Raw genomic sequence first — 27,002 nt, 5'->3', positions numbered from 1 at the left:
GAAATAAAAGGTACAATATTAAGTTTTTATTTATATATTATATATAACTTTTTTAAAAGTTATATATATACATCTAGGTATATGATGTAAATACAAATTAGGTAATATATAAATAAAAAGTAGAATATTAAAGTTTTTACTTTTTATATAAAACCATGATTTTATTACAATTATTCTTGTAAAAAAAATTAAATTTAAAATTTTTATTTATCTTTATATCTATCCGAAACATAATATCACGTCGCGGTAAAATCGCATCTGTTGCATGAATATATGTTCGGAAATATACTATACATTCTACTCTACTATATGGCAATGAGTCAATCTATTATTAGAAAAATTACACAATTCAAGTTCACGGATAAACCCTTTCTTATTTATTAATCTGAGTATTTTGCTTGTTACAATGTGTTGCAAAAAAGATATTTTGTTTTGTATATTTTAATAAGTGAGTTATTGATATTACTTATTTGTAATAATTGTACATAAAGAAATTGAGAAATAATGAATAGTGACAATATCGATGAAAATATTCTTTCATTATATAATGCTCAAAAGTGGGAAGAGATTGTTGCTTTATCTTCCGCAAATGATGATTTTAAGTCCAGTAGATTATCATGGGTGTTGCCTGATCTGAGTGATTTGTATTGGATTAACGATATCGTACAGAAGTATGATTTATCTGGAATTGTAAGCATTGGTTGTGGTAGTGGATTATTAGAGTGGTTACTGCAAAAATGTTCAGGTAAATCTTCAAAATAATATTGATATTAATGAATGTCTCTTTAATAATATTTGTAATTGTTTATTACTTTTAATTTTTTTAAGGATTGGATGTTCTAGGTATAGAATTGGATAGTTCTTGGTGGAACAGCAAATATTCTCCACCGAAATTATTAAAAAATATTATCTTTGTTGAAGATGAGTCAATAAATTTTAAAGTGCCAAAACGATACGCGATGTTATTTTGTTACTTTAACAATTGTACAGCATTCTGTAACTATATAGAAAATTACAAGGGTAATTTAATTTTTGTTATTGGACCTGCACAAGGAATCAATCGTACAACAGATCCATTGCCTTTTGATAAAAAATTTAAAAAATATAATTGGAAATTAGTAAAGCAAAAAAAATGTGTATGTTCCAATAATTATATTACTGCATATAGTAATAAATAATAAAGATATATATTTAGAATAATGAATTGAGAATATGTACATGAAATTTTATCTTGTACAAATGTTTTCTTTATATAACCTATTTTTTGTCTTCAGTTTCTATATTACTCTTTCATATTCTTTTCCCGAGAATTTTAAATACACGCTCGTGCGCGAGCACACACATACACATTTATTTAATCTGAAATATAACACAAAAAATTTGAAGGAGTAAGCTTATTTAGCTCGTAAAAAATTTTTATGATTAAATTATTTTTAAATTTTTTATGAAAAAATTCACTTTATTATACATAATTAAACACATAGTCGATTAGTTTATTTAATGGATGATTATGACAAGCATGAATTACTACATGGTTCATTACTACAAATCGCCAAAAAAAAAAGAAAATACTCAATATTAGAACTCATATTAGTCTTTTTCTTCATTGTTTTAATTGGAAAGAATGCGACGATTTTGTGGTGAAAAAATTACGTTAACAATCTTATACTTAATAAAATAATAAAAAAGAAATTAAACAAAAAATTAATTAACTTAATATTCTCTCAGAATAAATATTTTCATTATCAAAAACTTCGAGAAATCGGAGAAACTGCCTCCGTCTCTTGCTTTCCTTCATGTCCGTCAAACCTCGTTATCGCTTGTTGCGATAATTTATTGTATTTTGGCTGTTTGAATGATTCAGTCACGTGTTATTTTCTTCCCTCGAGCTACGACAAGATTCAGTTTGTTCGAAAATACCCTGTAATTCATTAATGCTATTAGAGCTTCAATTAAAAAATATTAAACAAATATTCAACAGATTTCTTTTGAATTTTTTTACAGACTGTTTTTGATAGTTATATTTTAAGATTCTTACAATACTAATATGTAAAAAATATCTTAATGGTACAATCATAAATATGTATATATCTTGTATACGATCAATTTTTCATCTATTTAAAGTAATTTAAAAAATGTAAAAATTCATAAACATACACTTAAGTTTTTAGAACAAATATATGCACTTTGAAAAAAAAACGTATAATTATAATAATTTATAATAATTTAATTATGGAAGATTATATCATATGATTGTATCATAAAGATTAATAGATATTTTAAATATTAACGCAAAATATTTATTAAGAGATCTAAGTCCATAATAATATTACTAACTCGATACGATCTAGTTTTTTGATCTCCAATTTTGGGGATTCAGAGCTGAAAGATTGCCTCCTGCAAGTCATATGTCTGGAAATAGAATTTTGCTGCCTATTGATGTTCTGTATAAAGCACAAGACAAAAAAATGTATACAACATAAAAAAAACAAAAAATAAATACAGGTAATCTTTATGCGCATTGTGTTAGTAGTGCAGAACGTAAGAGAATAACCACATTAAAAAATCCCATAGAAATACAAACTCTATAAAAATGAAAATTTAAAGCTAAAAACAAGACAATTTATCTTTGTCATATGTGTGCTACCCATTGGCCGAGACATCGTGGCTATGCTGGCTTTCCTCCTAGTCACCAAAAAAAGGTTGACGGAAAAAGAACAAAATGATTAATCGACAGAACAAAGTTATATCTAACATGAAAAAGTTAAATATATAAAACAAAGAAAGCGTAGTTAGTAAATGTTAATGTAGCTAATAAATTTTTGATAAGGAATACTATACGTATCATGTGTATTTCATGTATATATAGGATCACTGCAGCAGTTGCGAAACAATTATCAGTAGATAATTGTTTAAGAACAATATTAGAATAAGACTTTAAAATAATAAATTGTAAATATTTTTTTTAATTTAAACTATCAATTTAATTAAAATAATATTTTTTACTTGAAAATGGTAATTATATACTAAGTTTTTTCTATTTGTTCATTGACTGGTATAGTAATCCAATCCTATCTATGAAAAATAACAAAGAGAATAAAATTCATACATCTGTTGTGTTGTACAAAATTCACATCCATATTTGCAGGAACAAACTGTGAAGGTCCATCTTTTTTTTGTCTATCCCAAAGAAGTTTAAATTTTACCTCTGTAGCTTCAATGTTAATTTGTTTTAAAAACTGTACAACTACAAATAAAGTTGAATCTTCATTTAATGTTGTTTTACCTTTGACAAATTAATTCCACACACTTCCATACAATATACATTTAACATTAAAAAAATATTTATTGTATAATTGTAATACAAATGTACTTACTATGTGCCAAGATCAACTTCTGAAATACCAGATAGCATTTGATTCAAAAGCATTTTCTCACTACGATTGGTCAAGCTCTGCCTCAAATGTTCCAGTATCGTATGCAATGCTGCTTCCTCTGGAAAGCAATATGATCCCTTATCATTATTTGTACTATTCGCTGCATCATTATTATTTTTACTCTTGTGCTTTGACAATTCTTTTTCTATATACTTGATCCTGTAAACAGAAATAGTTATAAAAGTATAAAGGATATACAAATGCAATGATTAATAATTTCAGTAAAATACATTCTCTTATTGCTGATTAAATGTCAATAATAAATGTAAGTTAGACAGAAGCAAACGTCACCGTGCGTACATTCTTCGTTGCGTTTATTGGTCTCTATGTTAAATTATGTTCTAATGCTAGTGTCGTATATGTCATTCGGCTTATATTCTTCACCATTCTTCAGCACAGTCATATTTTCCTCTGGTTTTCATATTAAAGGGATCCGACTAAATTAACATAGACCTCGCGTTATTTCTCCGATCTATCGTGAATTTCACTTTTATTACATATACATATAAGTATCTTACCATTAACACATTGGATACAACACTTTCTCCGAGCGCCAAACCAACAGTATCGACGCCAGTCGGTCTCTCGCGGAGTTCCTGAATAATCTTTGTTTCCTCGACTTTCTCCCTGAAATAAGTTTCCTCTTAATCTAAGTTCTACGCTACACAATTAATTAAAAACAGAATAATGTGGAATCCTAACTTAGACATTTTCTCTCCCTCGCTCAAACCGAGAAGCTTCGCGTTTCCTTAAAGGTTTCGTCTTCTTCTTCTTTTTAAACTGGATATTATGCGTTTCGTCGTCGTCGCATCCCATTCTTTCTTAATTAATTAAACCTGCTACATTGAACTACCTCCTTCCAAGTAAAATCAAAACAGGGAGGTATTTTCAAGGTTAGTTTCGTCTGAAGGTTAGTTCCGTCACGACGAAATCAATGTTCCCAAACTGACTGGAAAAATTATTGTAAATAAAAAAATACATTTTTATTTAAAAAACAATATTTTTCTGTTACTTTATATAAATTTAATGTATAGATAAAATAATTTATTTAATAATATAATATTTAATGACAATTGTTTTCATAATATATATATCGAATCTATCGAATCAATTATCGATCGATGTGGGAGATCGATTTGACTCATATTTTAATTTACGCATACTTTTTATTTTTATGTAAAAGTAATTACAATTTGTGAAACATGAATTAATCATAATTAGCTTTATTAGTGTGAAAAACGCAAAGTTCAAAACGGTATATATATATATTGCAGAAGCACTCATCTTGACGTGTGAAGTTAGCGCTAGAGATGATCATCTCTGGCTCGAGCCAACGTAATACAACTCTCTGTTATAGGGGTTCACACGCCTTCCGGAACGGAACGGGACGCTGGGTTCACTTTCTTTCCGGAACGGAACGGGGCACGGGACAGATCAGCTCCCGATCGAGTGGCATCGCAATTTGTCTAATTGGTAATTATAACGTATATTCATTTTGTACTCTGTGTTCCGTTTGAACGCGTATCCTCGTTCGTAGCGTAAATCGCGACGTGTGGAGTGGTCGCGCGACATTGTAACATGCGACAATAATTCCGTGCAAAAATTGATCGCGCGGGAAAGGCCGCGAGTGATATCGCATCGCTAAAAATCGCTTCATCGGTAATTAATCTTGCATTGTCCGAAGTGTATTCCTCATTTAAACGTAGATCCCGATGCGTGGAGCGGTCGCATGCAACCGTAATATCCGATATTCGCATATCCGTGCGAAAGTCGATTACGCGGGAAAAGTATCTCATCCCTTCGCCATGTTAATTAACAGAGTTCCTTTTTCACTTGCAGAATCCGTAACAATCCTGAGATGCATTGGCCCTGGGAGCGGATATCGTTGCGACGTTCGATTGGCAAGTAAAATTTACATTTAATTCGATATTGTAACAAAAGTCATGGAACGGTCGAATAAGTCTCATCGCGGTTCACGTCTCGACACATTTTATTTCACATTTTGATATTTTTTGTATAAATTATTCTCGCGAGCGATCGAAGCGATTAACGTGATAATCGCATTTTCGCGATAATGCGACAATTGTTGACTTATATACAAGCTAAAATTTCTTTTGTTATTTTTATAAATAATGTTATTTTTATTAATATAAACCATCTATAAAAATATGTTGCTAAATATATTATTCAGATAACTTATATATGTATGTAATTTAATAAAGTATAGATAATAATATAATTTTATCTTAATTTACTTTGCAGGAACAGTATGTGTAATAGATCCTTAAACTATTTCATAATTTATTTAAAAAATTGTTTATTATATATTGTTCTTACAGAAATTTAATACTGACAGTATTAAATTAGCCAATGATTATAATAATTACTTATTATTTGAATATTAAAACAGTATTAAAATAGTTGTAATTTTAATATTTAAAATAAATCACTGGTCAATATTTAATACTGTCAATATCAAATTTCTGGGTGTACCATAAAGATATTTTGCATCTAAACTAGTGTGAGGACCCTTATTCCAAGGAAACTCATCGTCACTGCATTCCATGTTGTATCCAATTCCAACAATTTTTTTGTCACTATTAAAGATACACGCGCCGACCTGGGTGCAAGGATCTTTGCTCTGTTTTGTAGAAAGGAACGCAATAGCCATGAAATATTCATCCCAATCAATGTACGACGTTCTCTTAGAATTATTTCTATAATTACAAAACAGAGATAGGTATCAATAATAAATCAGCATCTAAAATACATGTATTTCTGTACATTTATTACAGGAATAAATATTTTTCAGATTGAAATAAAAACATACCGTTCGCACATTGTTTTCGCCATGGTTAATTAAGCCTTTACTTGAATTTCTCACAAAAACACAGATCTAATATTTAAATATTTATATATTTGAATAAATAGCGCTATGATAACGAAATCTTAACTTATATGCAGAACAGAAAGGTAGAATTCCCGCCAATTCTTGTCCAAAACTGAGAATCGTTTATCACAAGAGCTAAAAGAGAGGAGTTTTAACAGACTCAAAGCAGCTAGTTAGTTTATCGAGTGAACGTTGCGTGGTTAACAATCAGCAGCATCGTTGAACATGTATATATTTTGAATTATAAACTATAATTTTTCTTAGTAAAAAGTTTAGAAATTTTAGAATTTTTTAGAATTTATAGATTTTTTGTATAATTTTACAATTAAAAATAAATTTCTCATATTTATTTATACGAATTGAAATATTTTTCATACATGTTAAGGAAATCGCATCTTTTCTGAAATTCTTCATATAAACTATTGATTTTTACATCTATATAAAGTGTACATTACAATTATACATAAAATATTTTTATGATTATGCATAATCATGTGTAATTATATATACTATAAAAAAATTTTACCAAACAGTTATCTATATTTATAATCTATCGCTTAATTTCTGATTACTCAGCAATCCTAATTATAGAAAAATTCTATAAATATATAAAAATATTTATTGAAAGCAAAAATTTGTAGGAGTTTCTAATGTTTTATATAAATATTAATTTTTTGTAAAAATTTTCAAAAAATAATCACAAATTACAATGTTCTCAATTAAATATAAAAAAATATCTTCCAATTTTTATTTTTTTATGAAAACATAATGATTGTATCATAAGGATCAATAGATATTTTAAATACTAGTGCAAGATATTTATAAAAAGAAATCTAAGTCCACAATAATATTACTAACTCAGTACGATCTAGTTTTTCGATCTCCCATTTCGAAGATTCGCAGCTGAAAGATGGCCTTCTGCGAATCATACGTCCAGAAACAGCATTTCACTGCCTCACGGTGTTCTGTATAAAGCACAAGACGAATGTAGAAAAATGCAGACAACATAAAAAGAACAAAAATAAAAAATAAATACAGATAATCTTTATGGGCGTCATTGTGTTGGTAGTGCGGAACGTAAGGGAACAATCGCATTGAAAAATCTCATAGAAATACAAGCTCTATAAAAGTGAAAATTCAAAGCTAAAAACAAGATAATTTACCTTTGTCATATCCTGTGTGCTGCTCATTGGCCGAGATATCGTGGCTACGCTGGCTTTCCTCCTAGTCACCTAAAAAAAAATTGACAAAAAAACGAAATGATTAATCGAGCGAACAAAATTATATCTAACATGAAGAAGTTATATGTATAAAAACAAAAAATGCGTAGTTAGTAAATGTCAATGTAGTTAATAAATTTTTGATAACTTAAGAATACTACATGTATCATGTGTATTTCATATTTTGACAAATTAATTCTACACATTTGCATGCAATATACATTTAACATTTTAAAAATATTTATTGTATAATTGTAATACAAATGTACTCACTCTATGCCAAGATTGACTTCTGGACCAGATAACATTTGATTCAAAAGCATTTCCTCGCTACAATTGGTTGAGCTCTGCCTCAAATGTTGCAGTACCACACGCAACACTGTTTTCTCTGGTGAACAATGTGATCCCGTATCATTACTCATACTATTCGCTGCATCGTTATTATTTTGCGCTTTGACAATTCTTCTTTCATATACTTGACCCTGTACAGAAATAATTATATAAGGATACAAGATATACAAATGCAACGATTAATAATTTCAGCGATATACATTCTCTTATATTAATTATCGATAATAAACGTGAGAGAGAAAGAACCAAACGTCGCCGTACGTACATTTCTTCGTCCTCGTTGGTTTATTGTTCTCTGTGTTAAATTGCTTTCCAATGTCAGTGTCGTGCATCATTGAGCTTATGTTTTGTATTCTTTAGCGCAGCCATATTCATTATTCCTCCGGTTTTCATTAAAGGGATCCGACTAAATTAACATAGATCTCGCGTTACCTTTCCTATCTATCGTGTATTTTACTTTTATTACGTATACATATAAAATTATCTTACCGTCAACATATCGGACGAGACGTTTTTTCCGAGCGCCAAACAATATCGACGCCAGCTAGTCACTCCCGGAGTTTCTGAATGATCTTCATCTCTCCTTTCTCCTTGAAATAAATTTCTTAATCTAAGTTATATGTTACACATTTAATTAAAAACAAATTAATGTGCAATCGGAACCTGACATTGTCATCCGAGAGAGTCTCGCGTTTCCTCAAAGGTTTCGTCTTCTTCTTTTTAAACTGAATATTAGGCGCTTCGTTATCGCCGCTCCTCATTCTTTCTAAATTAATAAAACCTACTATCTCCTCACAAATAAAATCAACACAAACCTCGAAAGATAGGTTAACGTTTAATCGTTAGGAAGGTTAAGATGGATGCACTATTCAATGTCCTCAAAAACAATTGCAAAAAAACATTGTAAATAAAAAAATACATTTTCATAAAAAAAACAATATTTTTCTATTATTTAATATAAATTTATGCATAGATAAAATAATTCATTTAATATTATAATATTAAATGGTATATTATTGTTTCGATAATGTATCGATTCAATTATCGATCGATGTGGGATATCGATTGGACTTATATTTTAATTTACACATACCTTCTTTTTTTATGGAAAAGTAATTATAATTTATGAAACATAATTTAAACATGAATTAATAATAATTAGCCTTATTAGTGCGAAAACGAAGAGTTCAAAATGATATATATCGCAGAGGCACTCGACTTGACGCGTGAACTTAGCGCCAGAAACGATCATCTCTGGCCAACTTAATAGAGTTGTCTGTGTCCCGTTCCGTTCCGGAAGAAAAGTGAACCCCTATAATAGTATATTTCTTTCCGGAACGGAACGGGGCACGGGACAGATCAGCTCCCGATCGAGTGGCATCGCAATTTGTCTAATTGGTGATTATAACATATATTTATTTTGTACTGTGTTCCGTTTGAACGCGTATCCTCGTTCGCAGCGTAAATCGCGACGTGTGGAGCGGTCGCGCGATTGTAACATGCGACAATAAATTTCGTGCAAAAGTCGATCGCGCGGGAAAAGTATCTCATCCCTTCGCCATGTTAATTAACAGCGTTCCTTTTTCACTTGCAGAATCCGTAACAATCCTGAGATGCATTGGCTCTGGGAGCGGATATCGTTGCGACGTTCGATTTGTAAGTGAAATTTACATTTAATTCGACATTGTAACAAAAGTCATTGAACGGTCGAATAAGTCTCATCGCGTTTCACGTCTCGACACATTTTATTTCACATTTTGGTATTTCTTGTATAATTATTCTCGCGAGCGATCGGAGCGATTAATGTAGGTGATAATCGCATTTTCGCGATAATGCGACAATTGTTATAAAAAAGTGTCGTTCAAAAAAATTACGTCGGTCAATGTACGAAATGTTTGGGTGCGGGTTACGTGCATAGAGTTGTTTCTCCTGATAATTCATTTCTAGGCATCTTACGCAGAGTAAGAAAGTCGTAGACTTTATCGATCTAGCCACTGTTGCGTAGCGATCGATAATTGGGTCATTAAGGTGTGTAATCTGTCGCTGCCGGGTGATGGCGCCATGGCTATTTTTTATTGCTCTTACCCCGCGAAGAGAGCCAAGGAATCACCGCGCGAAGTTAATCCGCACGATAAATGAAACCGCCTCATTTTAATTCACATTTACTCGTTATTTTCAGAACGCAACGAATGTGGAAAGACTGCCGCCACTGGAACAAGTGATATTACAAAGTATTTAATCGGTAAGTGTCTCATTTACGTTAAATTTGCGTCGCAATTATAATATTCGCTCGAACGCGTATCTATACATCCATACTCGTTCGAACGCAAATCGCGATACGTTAATCGTGGCCTACGAAGTTGACTGTGAGCAGGAAAGAAATTTCTATCGTTATTCTTAATTGCATATTTTTCTCATTTTTAGAACGCGACGGATGTGGAACGACCCGGCGTTATATAGAACGGCATCGCAAATCATAAGTGGTAAGTGTAACGTACACATCACAGTAAGCAAGAAATTTAAGATTTTGTAAATCATAAACTAGTATTAAGATTTTATTTAATTATAACTCTATCATAGTTTATTATAATATTAAAACAATATTAAATTTGTTAATTCTTTTTATAAATTGTGATAATGATTTATTTGATGTTTTCAACATTATTTTAATTTTATACATATAGCTTTCAAATAGAAAACAACTAAATTTATCCAGTAAATCAAATTTCTTTACATCTTCTGTTAAATGAATGAGATTATGAACATTATGATTTAGAAATTCTTATCCATATAAATCACCAAATTTTTTTACAAAATATTATAATAATTTATTTGCCTAAATATATTTTGTTATTAAATTGTCACATATTAGTATCCGAATTGCGCAATGTAAAGATAAAAAATGCAGATAATAATGCATTTTAAAATATGGTTTTATCATCCATGGACAATAATGTAACAAAAAGTTTAAATTTAACCGCATTCCATCAGTCATATTTTATTATTAGCCCAAGTTTTCTTGGAAATTTATGACGAGTTAATTTGTATATTAATTTTAGTTTTTTATTAATCGCATCGATATTTTTTTTATTAGACGAGTTTCGTGAATGTCTTTAATCCAAAAATTTAATAAACGTTTCATAATTTCTAATACAAAATGCATATAGTCTAAAGGAACATTTGTGATAAGTCTAATTTTTTAATTACATAAAATACTTTTTTGTGATAATCTTTATTAATCTGTAAATAAAATTCATTTTTTTGTGGGTTTGACTTTAATTCTGGGAAAGTCATTCAATTGTTTAAAAATAGACTTTGGTTTAATATTTGGTACAGCTATGATAAAAGATAAAAATTTTACACACGTATATAAAGGCATCGCAAAGAATCTAACTACTGTTTACTTTTAAAACTCGATTATTTAAATGCAAACTTTCTGTTTGAGAAATTTTCATTTTTAAATGAATTTGTCTAAAAAAATATTATTGTTATTAAGCTTAATACATCCATGATCAACAGCAATTGCAAATGGCCTGAGTTGCTTTAATTCATCAATTTTTAATAAAATAGGCCAAAATTGACTGTCATTACTTTTCGTTAGAGGAAATCTGTAGGAAAAAACTATGCAAAAATTACTGTTCATAAAATTACATATTTTTGGGCACGAATTTCTGCAGTTTTACAGATTTTTGTACAAAGTTTTTGCCTTCAGAATTTTTTGCAGAAAATTTTACAGAACTTAATGTAATTTTTTCAGAATACAAAAAATTTCAGAAAACATTACATACAATTCTGCAAAATATTGTGCAGAAAAATTTTGAAGGTGAAAACATTGTACAAAATTCGGTAAAATCCACAATAATTCATGCACAAAAGCATACAATTTTTGGTGCAGTAATTTTTGCATAATTTTTTCTACGGGAATCCATCAATATTTATATATTAATTAATATGTTAATTCTATCTCTTGAAAAATTACTTTAAATTAATTATAATAATAACTTTGATTTAAATATAAAGTGACGTGGTGAACAGTTATGACAATTCTAGCGAAAACTCTCAATAGTTCTTGTATAGTTTTGTGCTTTAATATCGTTTATAAACAAAGTTCTGACGATTAAATCTTTGCAAATAATTTTTCGGGTCCGAAATCAGCACGACACTCGAAAAAATGTGTCGTGCTGGATAGTTATGACAATTCAGGTAACAAATCTCGGTAGTTCTCGTATAGTTCCGTGCTTTGATATCGTTTTTAAACAGAGTTCTATTGTTTAAAATTGTGCACATAATTTTAAATGCGCGAAATCAGCACGACACTCGAAAAAATGTGTCGTGCTGGATATTTATGACAATTCTGGCGACAAATCTCGGTAGTTCTCGTATAGCTCCGTGCTTTGACATCGTTTTTAAACAGAGTTCTGGCGTTTAAAATTGTGCACATAATTTTAAATACGCGAAATCAAGACGACTCTCGAGTAAAGGTGTCGTGCTGAATAGTTATAACAATTCTAGCGACATTTTTTGGTATTTCTTGGATAGTTCTATGCTTTGATATCATTTTTTAAACAGGGAATACATTCTTGAATGGAAAATTTCCAGTGGCTCTTTTCAATCAGTCTTCCCTTTTGTGGTAAAATATAACATAGAATTATTAGCTGTTTTACAACTTTAGTATCCGTCACAAAAGAGATACGTTACATTTTACACAATTGTACTTATGTAGAATATTTATTAAACTTTTTATTATATTTGCATAAAAACATATTTTTATAATTACAGTACATATTGTATGTTTGTAAAAATTAATTAAGTTTGAGAAATAATGAGAAAATATTGTGATATGCATATGTACCATATCACACTTACAATAAACACTTCCAACATGTTCAGAGAGATTTTGATTTACATCTACTTTATTTCCTTCAGTTTTTTTGTGAGCAAAAACATAATATTTATTTATCTGTAGAGGCCTTAATTTGTTCGAGAGTAGTTTTTAGTTTATAAGATAAAAAACATTTAGAAACTTCTTTTAAAACGTAAACTGTTTGTTACTTTTTATCTTATGAATTAATTCACGGGTATACAAAAATATATTTTAAATTTATTATTAGACAATATTTTTTTTCAATTATTGCTAAATATAAGTTATAAGGAAACTGCGTGTTAATGTGTATTAGACTTTAGCATCTTTTCGACAGATTGACAGATTAAGGTCTATATAAAAAAATGAATATTATTACATTTTTCTCACAAAAAACCAAAGGAATAGTCAACTCTAAATCAAAATTACTTAAACATGTAGATAGTGTTTATTGTTACTTAACTCAACTGGCAAAAACAGAAATTACAAATTCTATATATAACAGTAAAAAATCGAATACATAAAAAAATTAAAGAATAAATTTTCGTGATGACATTGAGAAATAGATTAATATTAACGGAACATTTTTTTTCATTACAATGTAAACGTTACAGTACAAAAGTATCATTATATATTTTTTATTTGGTTTAATATATGTATATAGTATGTATTCACTTTCGAAAAGTGAGTTTAAATCTTCAATGTCAATTTGTATGTTTTCTTTGTTACGAGTACTTTTTTTGTAATTGACTCTGTCATAAAAAATGAATTATAATAATTGTACAGATTACAAGAACGATTTGAAAACAGCTGTTCAAAATTTGTCATAAAATATATTATCAGCAACTTTGAGGGAGAGAGATCAGAATTTTAATAATTATTATTTTACCAGAATGTCAACATTAGATCAATTTGAAATAGGCCATTTTTCGATAAAATGTGCAATGATAGCTTCTTATTTTTGTCTCAATTAATAAATATTTTTCCAATGGATAAAAACTTCTTCCTAAGGATTATTTCTTATGTTTAACCATCATACATAGGAATCATTTAAGAATAAATCTGAAAATATTACATTAATGTAATATAATTTTATTATTTCGTTCTTCAATTCTAATTTTACCTATTATTTTTTGGTTGGTATTTCCTTTACGTTTTCTGTTGGTTTAATATTTTGTTGTTTTATGCAACTACTTTGAAACATTAAATTTTTGGCTTTATCAACTAATTTTCCCTTTGCTGCAATTATCCAGTTGAAGATTTCTGTTTTTGAAACATACAGATATAGTAGACCGTTGTAGATTCGCTAGAAAATAAGTTCTTTTTTATTTTTACAATGGTTTGATAATTTTGTCTTATTAATTGTTTTATAGTATTATATTATAATACGTTTTTTTTATAGTATAATATATTAAAGTTTGTTTTTAATTATTTAAGTAAAATGTGGAATTTATTATATATAATTAATATAATATACATTATCGTACTGTTTGCAGTGTCAACTAAATAAATGACTCATTATATTCCATTAATGTGTATAAAATTGATTATTTTAAACACCATTTTAATTTAAATTTTATATTTGTGTGTTACAGTATCATCGTTGCTAACTAACGATTCGCAGTTTCTGAAAGGAGGAGGAGGCCTATAGGAGAGGCATCGGGCATCAGTGGAGCAACTTAGCGGTAAGCATTATTATTTATTTCCGTAAAATTAATATTTCCTTTGTATTTGTCAGTTTTATTTCAATGATTAAAAAATATCAATTAAAGAATTAAAATTCAATTTAAAATATAATAAAATTTTATTTTTATATAGATCTTAAAAATTGCATAATTATTTTAATAGATATTTAATTAAAAAGCAATTATAAAATTATGTGTAGAGTAAAAGTTAAGAATTATTAATTCTTTTGAACGCTAATTTTATTTTAACATTATGTTTCTATGTTGCAGAATCATCGTAGCGACGCTGCTGCTGATAACTCCACTGCTGCGCATCGGTCGGTGAGAGATAAAGATTGTATATTAATAATTAATTGCATGTTGCGTGAATTAGATTTATATCAAAAATTATGTGATGTGAGAGTTTATAAATTGTTTTTTTTTACAAAAAGAATGTGTATATAAAGTTTAGGAATTTTAACGCATTAAGTTCGATAAAATGCAATGTTTCTTGCAACCAGGAAGAGGCTGAAGAGGAAATTTAAATAAGAGACGAATAATCAATCATTCTAAGATGTAAGATGAAACATTGAAAAGGCAGAGACGTCCTCGATTAATCGCTGATCATTTTTAATTCTCCCGAATTATTAATCACTCAATTTGTAATATTTAATTGTAATTATTAATTAAGCAATTAATTGAATTTTGTCTTATTAGTTAAATTAAATATGTTTGTCATGTATTATATATGTACTGTAAATAGTGCAGATAAATGCGACTTTTCATAGATTTGTTGTTCTAAAATGGACGGACTAAAAAAAATGCATACGTGTACAATTTAATTGTGTTCTGTGCTATGCACACGAACTGTTAGTAACAAAATTATTATTTTTTATTATATGCGCTAGCGAGAAGGTAAATATATCATCTCGTTCGCGCCTATGTAACACGGACATACACCAAAAAAGACTCATTGATAGTGTGGATAAGTGGATGTGGACACGTAGTTTTACAGTCATGTTTGGCGCTGATGTTAGTCAAATATCGCGGTCGCACTGGCACGAAGAAGGCCGCGGTGACCGCGCTCAGGTTTCTCTCTATTTTTTCTCAATTTAACTTTTGCACCAGTTGGCACCAGTGCATCAGTTAAGAAGAACAGGTGATTTCAGATTTTCAGATCTGATTGACTAACCTTTTATTCTGAGATTTATTTACGTTTAAAGTATAACAATGCCGATGGACAAAGACATTATCGAATCGAAAAAAGATGCAGGAGGCAAAAATAAAGACAAAATTTATTGTATATTTTGTTCTTCAAAAATGCTTAATGTCGGAACTGCCAGATTAATAAATATAGACGTAAGTATTGATACCGTACATATAAAGTACATTAATTATATTTGAGAAATTTAAATACGATTCCTTATTTTAATATTATTTATTGCGTGTCCTAGTAATTTAATTATTTTAAATGCTGTGTGTACAGTTAATACATCATTAGAGTATTTTACACGCCAAATGTTTATAACCTAAAAATTATTGTCTGTTGTGTGCATTTGTTGCTTCATAAATTTTGAATTTGTATAGTCTTTAAATTTGTTTCAAAAAAAGTATTGTAATAGTTTAATTTAATAATTGCTTAATTTAATAATTATATAAGCAAATAATTAACAAAGCATTTTTTATTGCAGTTTGCTTTACCTTATATTCACAGTAAAGCTGAAGACAAAGCGAATCAGTCAGAAATGATTTCTGATTATTGGTTAATAGAAGATATGTACACTTTCGAAAATATTGGTGTGTCGCACACAGTGGATAATGTCAAGTATTTAGCTTGTGCCGATTGTGAAAGGGGTCCAGTAGGATGGCACGATTTGTCCACTAAAAAGTCCTATATTGCGTTATGTAGAGTAAAACATGAATGAGCTTAATAGACATAAGACATTAAAATAATTATATTTTATATATATATGTCTATATATATATATATTTATACATATATGTATATACATATATATAAATATATAAAATATATGTATGTATAAATATATACGCCCTTACGCACACACATACACACAAACTCACTCATTCGCTTATTCACTCATTTACTCGCTTGCTCATTTCATCACTCATTCATTCACTTACTCACAAGAATGTAAAGAAAGACTTGCGTAAAGAGCACGGTCAGGCTTGCGCTGCGCGTTCACTTGTGAGCCACTACCGTGTCTCTTGATATTACAATATTATACATATTATAAAATAATGTTTGTATGAAACTATCAATATATATATATATATATATATATATATATATATATATATACACACTTTTTGTGTGTGTGTGTGTGTGTGTGTGTGTGTATAAAAGTATCTTTATTTAAGTTTTCTAAGTAAATTTATTTTTTTTTAAATAGTTAACTTAATAAGCCTAGATATTTGACTTGTTATCTACAATATATTGTAAGTAAAATTCTAACTATATTTTTTGAAAATACAAGTTTATTATTTTATTTTAAATTACATTTGCGTGCAATATTATATAGGTAATTTAACTTATAAATGTGGATTCACTATTGTACTTTCTGATTATGAAAATTTTACCTTTTAATTGAAATTGAAATTTATTTTTTAACTGAATGATTTAATTTTATTGAGACTTGAACTTAGCAAACAACTTATTGATTATTAATTGATGATTGATAACTTTATTACATTGAAAAGGACTTAAAATGTTATTTTGCAATATCTGTTAGAGTTTTTAGATTTTATATACATTCTTTTAATTTATGAATTTAATAAAGATTAATTTATACAACAAAAACCTATTGCTGGCTTTAATTAGGATTTATTTGATTTAAATAATTATTTTAAAAAAGACTTGTTATGTCTTTATTTGAAAATAGATCAAATGTATTGATGGATTTCATATAATATAATTATGTTTATTCTGTAATATTTCTCACAACATAGGATGTTCTCTTATAGCATCTTCAATAAATATCCATGTGACATTGACCTTAGAAATCATGTCAATAATGAATAGAAATTATAATTTAATAAAAAAATTAGATTTAACTTGTTTTAATATTGAAAATTTAATATTCAATTACAATATGTTACAAATAGCTGATAAATTACATCTTTGATACAATGCAATAAATCCACAAAATTCTATTCACAATTAAAAATCTGTTTAATTACGCATTTGAATAAATTCTGTATCAATCATTGTAATTGTATTATTTGCTTTTTATGCCATTCGTATATTAAGTATTACAACAAACTGGTTACGTATATGTGTGTGTGTGTGTGTGTGTGTGTGTGTGTGTGTGTGTGTGTGTGTGTGTGTGTGTGTGTGTGTGTGTGTGTGTGTGTGTGTGTGTGTGTGTGTGTGTGTGTGTGTGTAATCCGTTTGTCGTGATATTCATACAATTTTAGATATATTCATTGTCTGACTTATTCTTAATATTATGCGATTACATGCTAAAGTTTTGATTACAACTCCGTGTATTTGAATATCATAACGTTATTTTTTTAAAAGATCATTGGTAATATATAATTTAGTAACCGTACGACTGCTCTTTGTCTTGGTCCATGGATCATTAAACGTTAATAACATTAATTCATTTATTAATTTAGTCGTCTGAATAATTCTTGTTTCTTTACAGTATAAAAAGTATATAAAAGATAGTAATATACATATATGCAGCAACAATTTGTTAAATAGTTCTTAAATTATTTTGTATCATCATTAAACATTACTTATAAATATGAAAAAACTTATTAAAATATCTCACCTATTTTATTATATATTATAATAAAAATAATGTAAGCAAAGACAGTAGCATAAGCAACAAATTTTTCTTGTATTGCATGTGTATTGTATCAAATTTTAATAGCAAAGTTAATGAAGTAAAGAAGTTAATGATAAGAAGTTAATAATAATAAATAATATACAATATAAATACTATATAAAGTACTATTAAACAATATGTAATAAATTTAATTTAAATCTTTAATTATACATTTTTATATTAAAGCAAACTAAGGATTTGTTTATTTTTTGCTTCAAAATTTGCTTTAGAATTTTTTGCTTAGAGTTCTTGCTTGATAAATAATATAAATATTGATTGACTTGTAAATATAAATTATTTATGTAATTTTTCAAATTTTGTTTAGAACTAAAATCATATTTATTTCGATTTTTAATATAAAAAAATGTATGTTTATAAATCAATAAAGGAAACAATATGAAGCAATTGTTAGTTTAGAAACTACAATCAATATTTTAAACAATTCTTGAAGAAAGAAGTATAAAATCAGGAAATTAGAAATGGAGCACACTTAGCACTATGATTAGGTTTTGTTGATCAATATAGTGTATATAGAGTCAGAAATAGACAGATATATTCGCAATAAACTTTATACAAATACCTAAAATTTGCATGTATGTATGTTTTGACTTAAAATTATAATAATTTTTGCAATAAAATGTATTGAATCAAAAATAAAATGTAAGACATTTATATCGCATATTGATTAAAATTTTGATAATTTAAACACAGAATGCTTTGGTTTAATAATGATTTAATAATGCAGAAAAATAGTAGGAAAAAACCATCAAATAATTTCGATATTCCACTTAAATTATGAAAACTAAGGGTCTTTGATATTAATGGTTTTGTAATCAATATATATTACTACACAAATAAATATCACTGCTAATAAATTTTGTTTGACAAAATTAGACTTTACTTTTTGAAAAATTTAGAAATACACTACAATGGAAACAAACTTCGAAGTATTATATTAATGATTAGCTAAAGTAACTATATTACTTTTCTTTTGCAGAAAAGAAGCAAATTGCCTTTAATTTTGTAATCATATTCAATCTCTCAATTATTGTGCAACAAATGTATTTAGTCTATAATTAAAAATATTTTTTTGTGACATTCTCTCTCTCTCTCTCTCTCTCTCTCTCTCTCTCTCTCTCTCTCTCTCTCAGTCTCTCTCGCCTCTCTTTTTTTCTTCTATTTCTTTTGTTTGACACACACACACACACACACACACACACACACACACACACACACACACACACACACACAAATAATAATAGTTATATTTGTATAGTACCAATTGTTGAGGAAATTTTTAAAAAAAATTTCGATTTTTCACAATTTTATATATAACAGTTCTGAAAAGATTCTGCAAAATGTTATATGAAATGTTACAACAGAAATGTCGCTAAAATTTATCACATACAGTAAATTGCAAATATAGTCAAGCAGAACAAGACAAAGTCATTATGACATCAAAATACCGTTGAACTACGAGTTGATTACTAAAAGTCACGATTATAAAAAGTTTTGACTAACTACGATTTATTTTCATTATTTTGAGTTATGTTATTATTCTACTTGGGTATTGTTCGTAATATAACAATAAAATTACATATATTTTGTATAATTGTACTGTGGATAATAATCATAACAATGAAAAATGAGTAATATATTAAGTAATATATTAAATAATAAATAGTAAATAATAAATATGACAAAATTTACCGTAATGCTTTAACTTAGCGGTTTTTTAATACAGAAAATTTTATTTTTAATTTAAAAAAGTTGATAAATGTATCTAAATATGAACTTTAAATTTTTATTATATTTATGTATTAAGATGCAAGAATGTGATACGAAAAAAAAAATTGTATTATATATATTTTGCATTTTTTATCATACATATTTCAGTAGTGAAATATTTAAATTTATTTTATTCAGAGAAATGCGGTTAGTAATATTTCAAAAAGATTTCAGTAACTATTTAGTAATGTTTCAGAAGAGTTGAAGATTTTTTAACAATTTCTTTATAAGCCTTTTTAAATGCAAAAATTCACAACATTTTGCTGTTCCAGAGAGCTATTTCCAGCTGTTTCGGAAACGTAGACATATTTCATAACTTTTGAAATATTTTACTTTTCAATTGAAATATTTTTAAAATATTTTTGAAAAATTTTGAATATTCTTTCTCTATCCTTCTCTATGTGAATATCCTTCTCTAATTAAGCAATAGTTTTGCAAAATATTTGGTAAATAACTTGTTAAATCAAGATGGTCTTTGTAAAAAAAAAAACTAACTATTGAATATATTTTATTTTTTGTTTATTATTTATTCTTTTAGTATTTACTTCTTTGAAGAGTACTCTTTGAAAGAGTTATTGATAATAATGATTTTAATTGTATATAAGATATAACTGCATATAAGATTTTTTCGGTAATTATTAATTATTTATTAATGAAACACCTTCAATTAGTGCTCCACGTGAAACTAGATTCATTTTATACCCCATTGTAGTTATGACCTGAAACAAATTCTGTAATTGTTTTGTTCAACATGGGTTTTCCATTTTCCACGCAAATTTTTTATTTATAACTTTTGTTTAAATAATTATCGTCGGCTTTTTTATATTGCTTGCTAAGCAATGCTTAGGAATAAAATTTTGTTAGTATTTGTCCAAGTTATAGAGCTAATTTGAGGTGTTTCGCTAATCGTAAATAATTTTTTTATATATAAGTTTAAAATAAAATTGATATGCAATAAAATCAAAGGTTAATACATGAATAAAATTTTAATTATTAAAATGCAATATCGTTAGCTTTAGTTATTTCATTTAGCTTTTTAGTTATTTCATTTTTTTATTTTTACCATTAATTAATAACGACAAGACTGAAAGTTTATTACTATTTAAATTTATATATTATGGAATTAAAATAATGCTAAAATTACGAAGTTGTTTATTTGTTTTACTTTTTTCTGTTTTTTTGGGATAAATTGATAAAATGATAAGTATTATTGAAGCGAATGCATTTAAAAGTTAAGTTGTACTTTGGAAACTATTTTATTTAAACCAATTAAGATAAGTTTAACTTAAATAATATCGATGCTTTATAATCTTCCATAATTCTGTTTTGCTAATTTACAATGTTGAAGAGTTTCAAATTAATGGTATATATTCATATGCCAGTAAAAGTTATAATCTTTTGGCAGTTAGTTATAAAATGAGATCTGTGTTAATGAGTATTTACCGTTTAGGCTCAATTCTTTCGACGTCGGTTAGCGAAATCTGCAATTATCTAAATGCTCTTCTCTCTTTTTACATTAATTATCATAATGTAAATATTTAAAGGAGATACAGTTTCTTTTTACTGTAAATAGTTTATTGTATTATATAAACAAGATCTGGAGTTATTTTAATTTTACATAATTGAATAATCCCAGCTAACGCTAAATATTTCTGAAATCTTCAGAAAATGTTCATGATGTCTCAAAGTAACATTTCGAGAATATTTACAAAATATAAAAGCAATATTGAAATGTTCTTAAAAACATTCCATTATTATCCGTTGTATATTCAAATGCATATACAATAACCATTACATATTTGGAAGAATCGTTACATATAAGAAATGTTTATACAATATTCTGAACATTTTATTAATATTTGATCCATTTATAAATATTATTTTAATATAGATGGAATATTTGGAATACAAACAGAAAATTTTATGAATATTTAATGCTATCTGGGATATACAGCTTTATTTTTTTCAGATTATTTTTAATATATTGCATATGTTGAGAACTAAAAAGTAGTGCTAACCGTCGTCAGAGATATCGATCCTCATACATACATATATGCTTTTAAATTTTAATTCGCATTCATCATGCCGTGCGGGCGCGCGCGCATCACGTGCGTGCGTGTGTATCGTGTGCGCGCGCGGACGTATACTTGTACTCTGTGTCAACATGTCCTGAAATATTATTTACACGCGTCCAACACAATAGCGAGATCATATAACCTTATAATATTATAAGCAATATCTATACTGGACCTCGAATAATCGCCACAATTATTGAAATATGTACTCTGTATATAATATATAATATACGTTCGGCTCACAGTTTTCTTGGTCTTCTGTTTGTATAATATTGCTGGACAATAAGTGCGATTCGATTAGTATAAATAGTATTAAGCCCTCGAAAGCGCTTTCGATTCCGCGTCTCATCTAAGATTTGCAATATTACAACAGTGTAATAACAGAAGAAAAGATGATATTACGGCTATTTTCATTCACGTTTTATACAATAACTTTGTTAATAGTCAAGTTTTTTAATTGAAAACTTAGCGCCATTACAATAATCAATGTGTCATTTAATCGATTTTAGATTTAAAGCTATGAAATATTTATTACTTATGTTAAATTTTAAAAATGTGATGACGTTATGTAATGACTTGAAGAGAAACAAGGTAATGTGAATCTGCCACAAAAATATAATTAAAATTAAAAATTATTTTTGTTTAAAAAACAATGTTTTGTAAAAAATTATATATTTATTCAAAATAAGGAGAAAACATTGCATAAGATATATGTATGTACATGTACATCATCTTTCTACATGTAGATAATAAATTAAAATGAAAAATTTATAATGCATGTATTGTAAATCATAGATTAGCAATAGAACTACAATCAATTTATCGAATAACTACTTTGATATGAAAACTTTGAAAAAAGGCCATATTACGTTATGTTAGGCCTGGTGAAACCTTAGCACGTTTAACAGTACATTGATAAAATTGTTATTATCTAACATGTTACTATTTAACTATATTATTATTTGCATAATTCGAAATGTTTACAGTCGAATAAAATGTTAAATAATATTTAAGTGTACATACATTTATGTGATGCGTCCAAATAATACGTCTAAGTTTGAAAAAGTTTTAAAGTGCTTAAAAGTAAAAATGCTTTATAATGTAACTTATATATTAGTATATTAGTACCATTAATGCCATATGATAATGGATTACTAAATAAATGATTCTATAAGTAATTATTAGAATTTGTCACCTAATATTGGAAATATTAACGAAGAATTGCCATAATATCACCTGCTCTTTTAGTAATAGTAATAGCAATAATACTAAAATAGTCACTGTAACAGTATAATAACATTAATTGTGATAATAAAAGTAGTAATAGTAGTGTAGCGATGTTGCATCTAAAATAGTACGCAAGCTATGCAATACATTTCGGACTCTAGTTGACGTTTGTATATCTTGTAGAGACATGTATAATAATTATCCGGTCAAAGAGAAAGTGCGACGTATGGCGTATTCCCATGCGGCACAGAATACAATATAACATTTCAGCATTGCAGTAACATTGCAATATTTTAATAATATTAAAAAAAGTAGAAGTTGTAAAGTTGCTATAGCAATACCGAAATGTTCTGTGCTGTATAGGATTATTACTTTCAGTAATATAAAGGTAGATAGTTTTTTTTTATGAGGGGCACATTGCGTACTGATTTTTTTTTTTTCGTTTAGCGTTTGTCATAGTAATGTATTTCTTTTACTTATAAAGTAAGTAAAGTGTCCGTAGCATTTTATATCTTCCACTTAATATCATGCTAATGGAGGTGTGCACACACACACACACACACACACACACACACACACACACACACACACACACACACACACACACACACACATATGCGTCATAGTAAATAGTATGTATACTCTGGCACGGAGGAGTAGGCTCTTCGTTTCCAACTCGGTTGTTCATCAAAGAGTATTCTGTTAGATTTTAATACAGGATACTTGACGTATAAACTAAATCGTTCACTTACAAATATATCACAACGAAAGCTTTATCTATCCAGCTTTCTATCTATTTACCTAGCCTTTTCAATATATTTATCCACATTTCTCAATTATGTTACGTGAAATATCCTGTAACTGTCATTTCTGCTTATATAAATTATTTCACATTTAATTTCTGATTACGATCTTGGAATTAGGCGCAGCACAACAAGCAAAAGGTCAATACTGATAAAATACTAGTGACGACTCAGACATGTCCACGGACATTTTTTGGTTGTGCAGGTAGCACAGTCGAACATCTATATTCTTAGCATATCAAAATCAATCTTTCTATTCTTTGTATTTTCTTTCAATTTCTATTTTTATTTGAATGATAAAACTCAAGCAACAATTTAATGTCCAAAAATATGTTTTGAATACCTCGTTTATGTTGCCGAATGATTAGATGTCGCCAGAACGTTATAGACATCCTATAATAAGGTTTTACATGAACTTATATAGATATTTTAGGAACGTCAGAGTATGTTGTGTGTGTATTTGTGTATCAATAGATTGATTTTTCAACTCATCAGATTCTATTATTTTTTAAATAATAGATATATATGTTATTTTAATAAAATTTTATTCAATATATACATGTATACACATACATACATACATACATACATACATACATACATACATACATACATACATACATACATACATACATACATACATACATACATACATACATACATACATACATACATACATACATACATACATACATACATACATACATACATACATACATACATACATACATACGTACGTACGTACGTACGTACGTACGTACGTACGTACGTACATATGTACATACATACATACATACATATATATATATATATATATATATATATATATATATATATGTGTGTGTGTGTGTGTGTATATATACATATACGCGCGCGCGTGTGTGTGTATTGGATAAGTTTATTTCATCATGACCTACAATAATAGTTCTAAAATATTATCTCTATTTAATATTTTATTAAAATTATAATAAATAACATTGAAATATAACATTAAAATATAACATTAAAATTTATAATTTTTTAAATTAATCTATTATCAATATCACTTTATTAAGGTTTTAAGAATTTAATATAAGATACGACACTGATGACAGATAGTAGCCGCGACAGTTATATTTCTCATAAGTGTAAAAATCACACGTGATAGAATAAAAGGCGTAGCATTATACGATTTTCTTTTGACTAACAAAAGCCTCATTTTCAAATAAAAGGATTGCAATACAAATAAAACGTATTTTAACATTAAAATTTTGTTTAGTTCTACTTAAAAAAAATTTGATATTTGTACGATATATTTTAGTTACATTATTAATAGAATTAAAATTTGTAATTATCTAATAATTACATTAAGATGTATTAATGTAATTATTAGATAATTACAAATTTTAATTGTATTAATAATGTTTTTTAGATATCTTTAAATGGTGCATTTAAATTATGTATAAAGGTATTTACTGGATGTTTTTGAATCATTTAATGCGTCAAATGAATGTTCATACATGACGAATAAGATGTTGTTTAGCCTCTCCTTTCCTTTTAATTGTTGCTTGGGTAGTGTTATTATCATTTATTTTTAGTTGTATAATAGTCATTATTAGTCTATTTGGTGCTAGAGAGAGAACAAGTTTTGTCTTGAATTTTATAATTACTAGTGGTCCTATAGCAAATATAAATTATGAAATTGTGCAAGAAAAAGGTGTTAAAAATACGGAGATTAAAGATACATTCTGAAATGTATTGACAGTAACTTGAAAATCTATATTCATACAGCATTGTGACATTCAAGGAACAGACGTCTAAAGAACATCTATTTTTATGACGTTCGTTTGATAAAATATGCTGTATATATGCAAACTATAAATTTTTAGTACTGTTAATGCATTTCGGAACACATAAGAATGTTAAGTTTAGAAATGTTAAGAATACAGAGGTTCGTCTGCAATATTATATATTACATTTGTTCATTGTCAACTAAGAACTAAGCTAAGAGTCATTCTTTCCGCTTGATCAATGTATTCCGCTGGCGACACATTCTATTATTTATCTACAATATAAGAAAGAGAAAAGAATATGTAACAAAGTGGCCGTTGCACATGATCGCGAAGCGATCGTTATCTACTTCCTTCATAAAGGAGTGTTTTTAAGAACTATCACACGTGAGAGAAGATGAAGAATAGTTGGAGACGGACCCATTGTTGGTACTTTTTTTTAATCGTGCTTTCGAATGTCCCTGAATTAATAAGTTTTCCTTCTTTTTTTTTTTAGGAAAAAGGTTCTCTTGTTTTTCAACCTTGCCCGCCGTTTCTATTACAGTTAATCTATTTGATTTGGTTTTTTTCTTGTTTATTATAATCAGATGATATTTATAACTTAGCGCCAGAATTTTTTTATTTACTTATGCGTGTCATATGTCGCTTTCTTGTCTTTATAAAAAAGCTGAGACAATTGTATGATTGTTACATGAATGCTTTGGTTTTGTTGGATATATTTTTAATCTTGAGAGACGATCGAGTATCGTAGACTTCTATATGGTATGAACGTAGTCACTTATTGAAAAGCTTTGTTGTTGCTCGTACTAGTGATGGGAGATCTCTCGGAGTTGTGCGTTAGTCTACGAGGTGCCTATAGTGAATGAAGAAGAAAGTGAGGAACATGAAATAGGCGACTGGGAAAGTAATCCTGGCTATTACGTCGATCGTTTTTGCCACTCTTATTGGATGCGGCGGATCCTTTTTTCTTAGCTGTAAGAAAGAAAATTTCGTTACTACGATTTCAGATTTCTACGATTTGAACGTATTGATCGCTTGTAACATTATAAAATTCAATAAGAAA

At 27.8% G+C, this 27,002-nt stretch overlaps 3 protein-coding genes, 2 long non-coding RNA genes and 1 other non-coding gene across 23 annotated transcripts in view; 3 read left to right on the top strand and 3 right to left on the bottom strand.

Annotated features, from left to right (window-relative positions):
- Positions 1-123: 123 nt before the first annotated feature.
- LOC105839532 lies at positions 124-1,564 on the top strand. Its single transcript, XM_012685915.3, has 2 exons — positions 124-745; positions 829-1,564. The coding sequence occupies exons 1-2, from the start codon at positions 505-507 to the stop codon at positions 1,176-1,178; spliced, it is 591 nt and encodes a 196-aa protein (XP_012541369.2). The 5' UTR covers positions 124-504; the 3' UTR covers positions 1,179-1,564.
- Positions 1,466-4,642, bottom strand: LOC105839528. Of its 4 annotated transcripts, none has more exons than XR_004962251.1 (7): positions 4,628-4,642; positions 4,140-4,386; positions 3,956-4,064; positions 3,738-3,874; positions 3,378-3,596; positions 2,338-3,247; positions 1,466-1,921 (listed from the first exon to the last, which is right to left on the bottom strand). It is a non-coding gene; the product is annotated as an uncharacterized LOC105839528 (transcript). The 4 variants fall into 4 exon arrangements; XR_004962254.1 differs by lacking the exon at positions 4,628-4,642 and having other exon boundaries at positions 2,338-2,685; positions 3,110-3,247; positions 4,140-4,343; XR_004962256.1 differs by lacking the exon at positions 4,628-4,642 and having other exon boundaries at positions 1,473-1,921; positions 2,338-2,412; positions 3,110-3,247; positions 4,140-4,339.
- A 130-nt stretch (positions 4,643-4,772) lies between these two features.
- On the top strand, positions 4,773-6,421 carry LOC118644481. Its single transcript, XR_004962259.1, has 2 exons — positions 4,773-4,910; positions 5,277-6,421. It is a non-coding gene; the product is annotated as an uncharacterized LOC118644481 (long non-coding RNA).
- LOC118644479 lies at positions 5,454-8,839 on the bottom strand. 2 transcript variants are annotated; one of them, XR_004962257.1, is made up of 6 exons: positions 8,388-8,839; positions 8,164-8,304; positions 7,821-8,029; positions 7,491-7,559; positions 6,268-7,292; positions 5,454-6,154 (listed from the first exon to the last, which is right to left on the bottom strand). It is a non-coding gene; the product is annotated as an uncharacterized LOC118644479 (long non-coding RNA). The 2 variants fall into 2 exon arrangements; XR_004962258.1 differs by lacking the exon at positions 5,454-6,154 and having other exon boundaries at positions 6,653-7,292; positions 8,388-8,485; positions 8,562-8,815.
- Positions 8,840-14,944: 6,105 nt separating this feature from the next.
- LOC105834289 (guanine nucleotide exchange factor MSS4 homolog) lies at positions 14,945-16,470 on the top strand. The gene is made up of 2 exons (XM_012676645.3): positions 14,945-15,782; positions 16,115-16,470. Exons 1-2 carry the CDS (start codon positions 15,654-15,656, stop codon positions 16,346-16,348), a joined length of 363 nt encoding a protein of 120 aa, XP_012532099.1. The 5' UTR covers positions 14,945-15,653; the 3' UTR covers positions 16,349-16,470.
- A 9,949-nt stretch (positions 16,471-26,419) lies between these two features.
- The window catches only part of LOC105835511 (glutamate-gated chloride channel), a 56,794-nt gene continuing 56,211 nt past the window's right edge, over positions 26,420-27,002 (bottom strand). For all 14 annotated transcript variants that reach the window (XM_012678877.3, XM_012678876.3, XM_012678880.3 and 11 more), the window contains one exon: positions 26,420-26,911. In XM_012678877.3, the coding sequence (XP_012534331.1) occupies positions 26,777-26,911 (135 nt within the window). In that variant the 3' untranslated portion in view covers positions 26,420-26,776. The remainder of the gene's footprint in view (positions 26,912-27,002) is intronic.

Source organism: Monomorium pharaonis, chromosome 1 (assembly GCF_013373865.1).
Source record: "Monomorium pharaonis isolate MP-MQ-018 chromosome 1, ASM1337386v2, whole genome shotgun sequence".
NCBI lineage: Eukaryota > Metazoa > Arthropoda > Insecta > Hymenoptera > Formicidae > Monomorium > Monomorium pharaonis.
This window is presented reverse-complemented; position numbering and strand designations above follow the sequence as displayed.

Bases quoted from the DNA above. Each gene is read 5' to 3' on its own strand.
- LOC105839532 (XM_012685915.3), top strand. From the start codon at position 505: ATGAATAGTGACAATATCGATGAAAATATTCTTTCATTATATAATGCT. The intron at 746-828 runs GTAAATCTTCAA...AATTTTTTTAAG, and splicing joins GTTACTGCAAAAATGTTCAG to GATTGGATGTTCTAGGTATA.
- LOC105834289 (XM_012676645.3), top strand. From the start codon at position 15,654: ATGCCGATGGACAAAGACATTATCGAATCGAAAAAAGATGCAGGAGGC. The intron at 15,783-16,114 runs GTAAGTATTGAT...TTTTTATTGCAG, and splicing joins CCAGATTAATAAATATAGAC to TTTGCTTTACCTTATATTCA.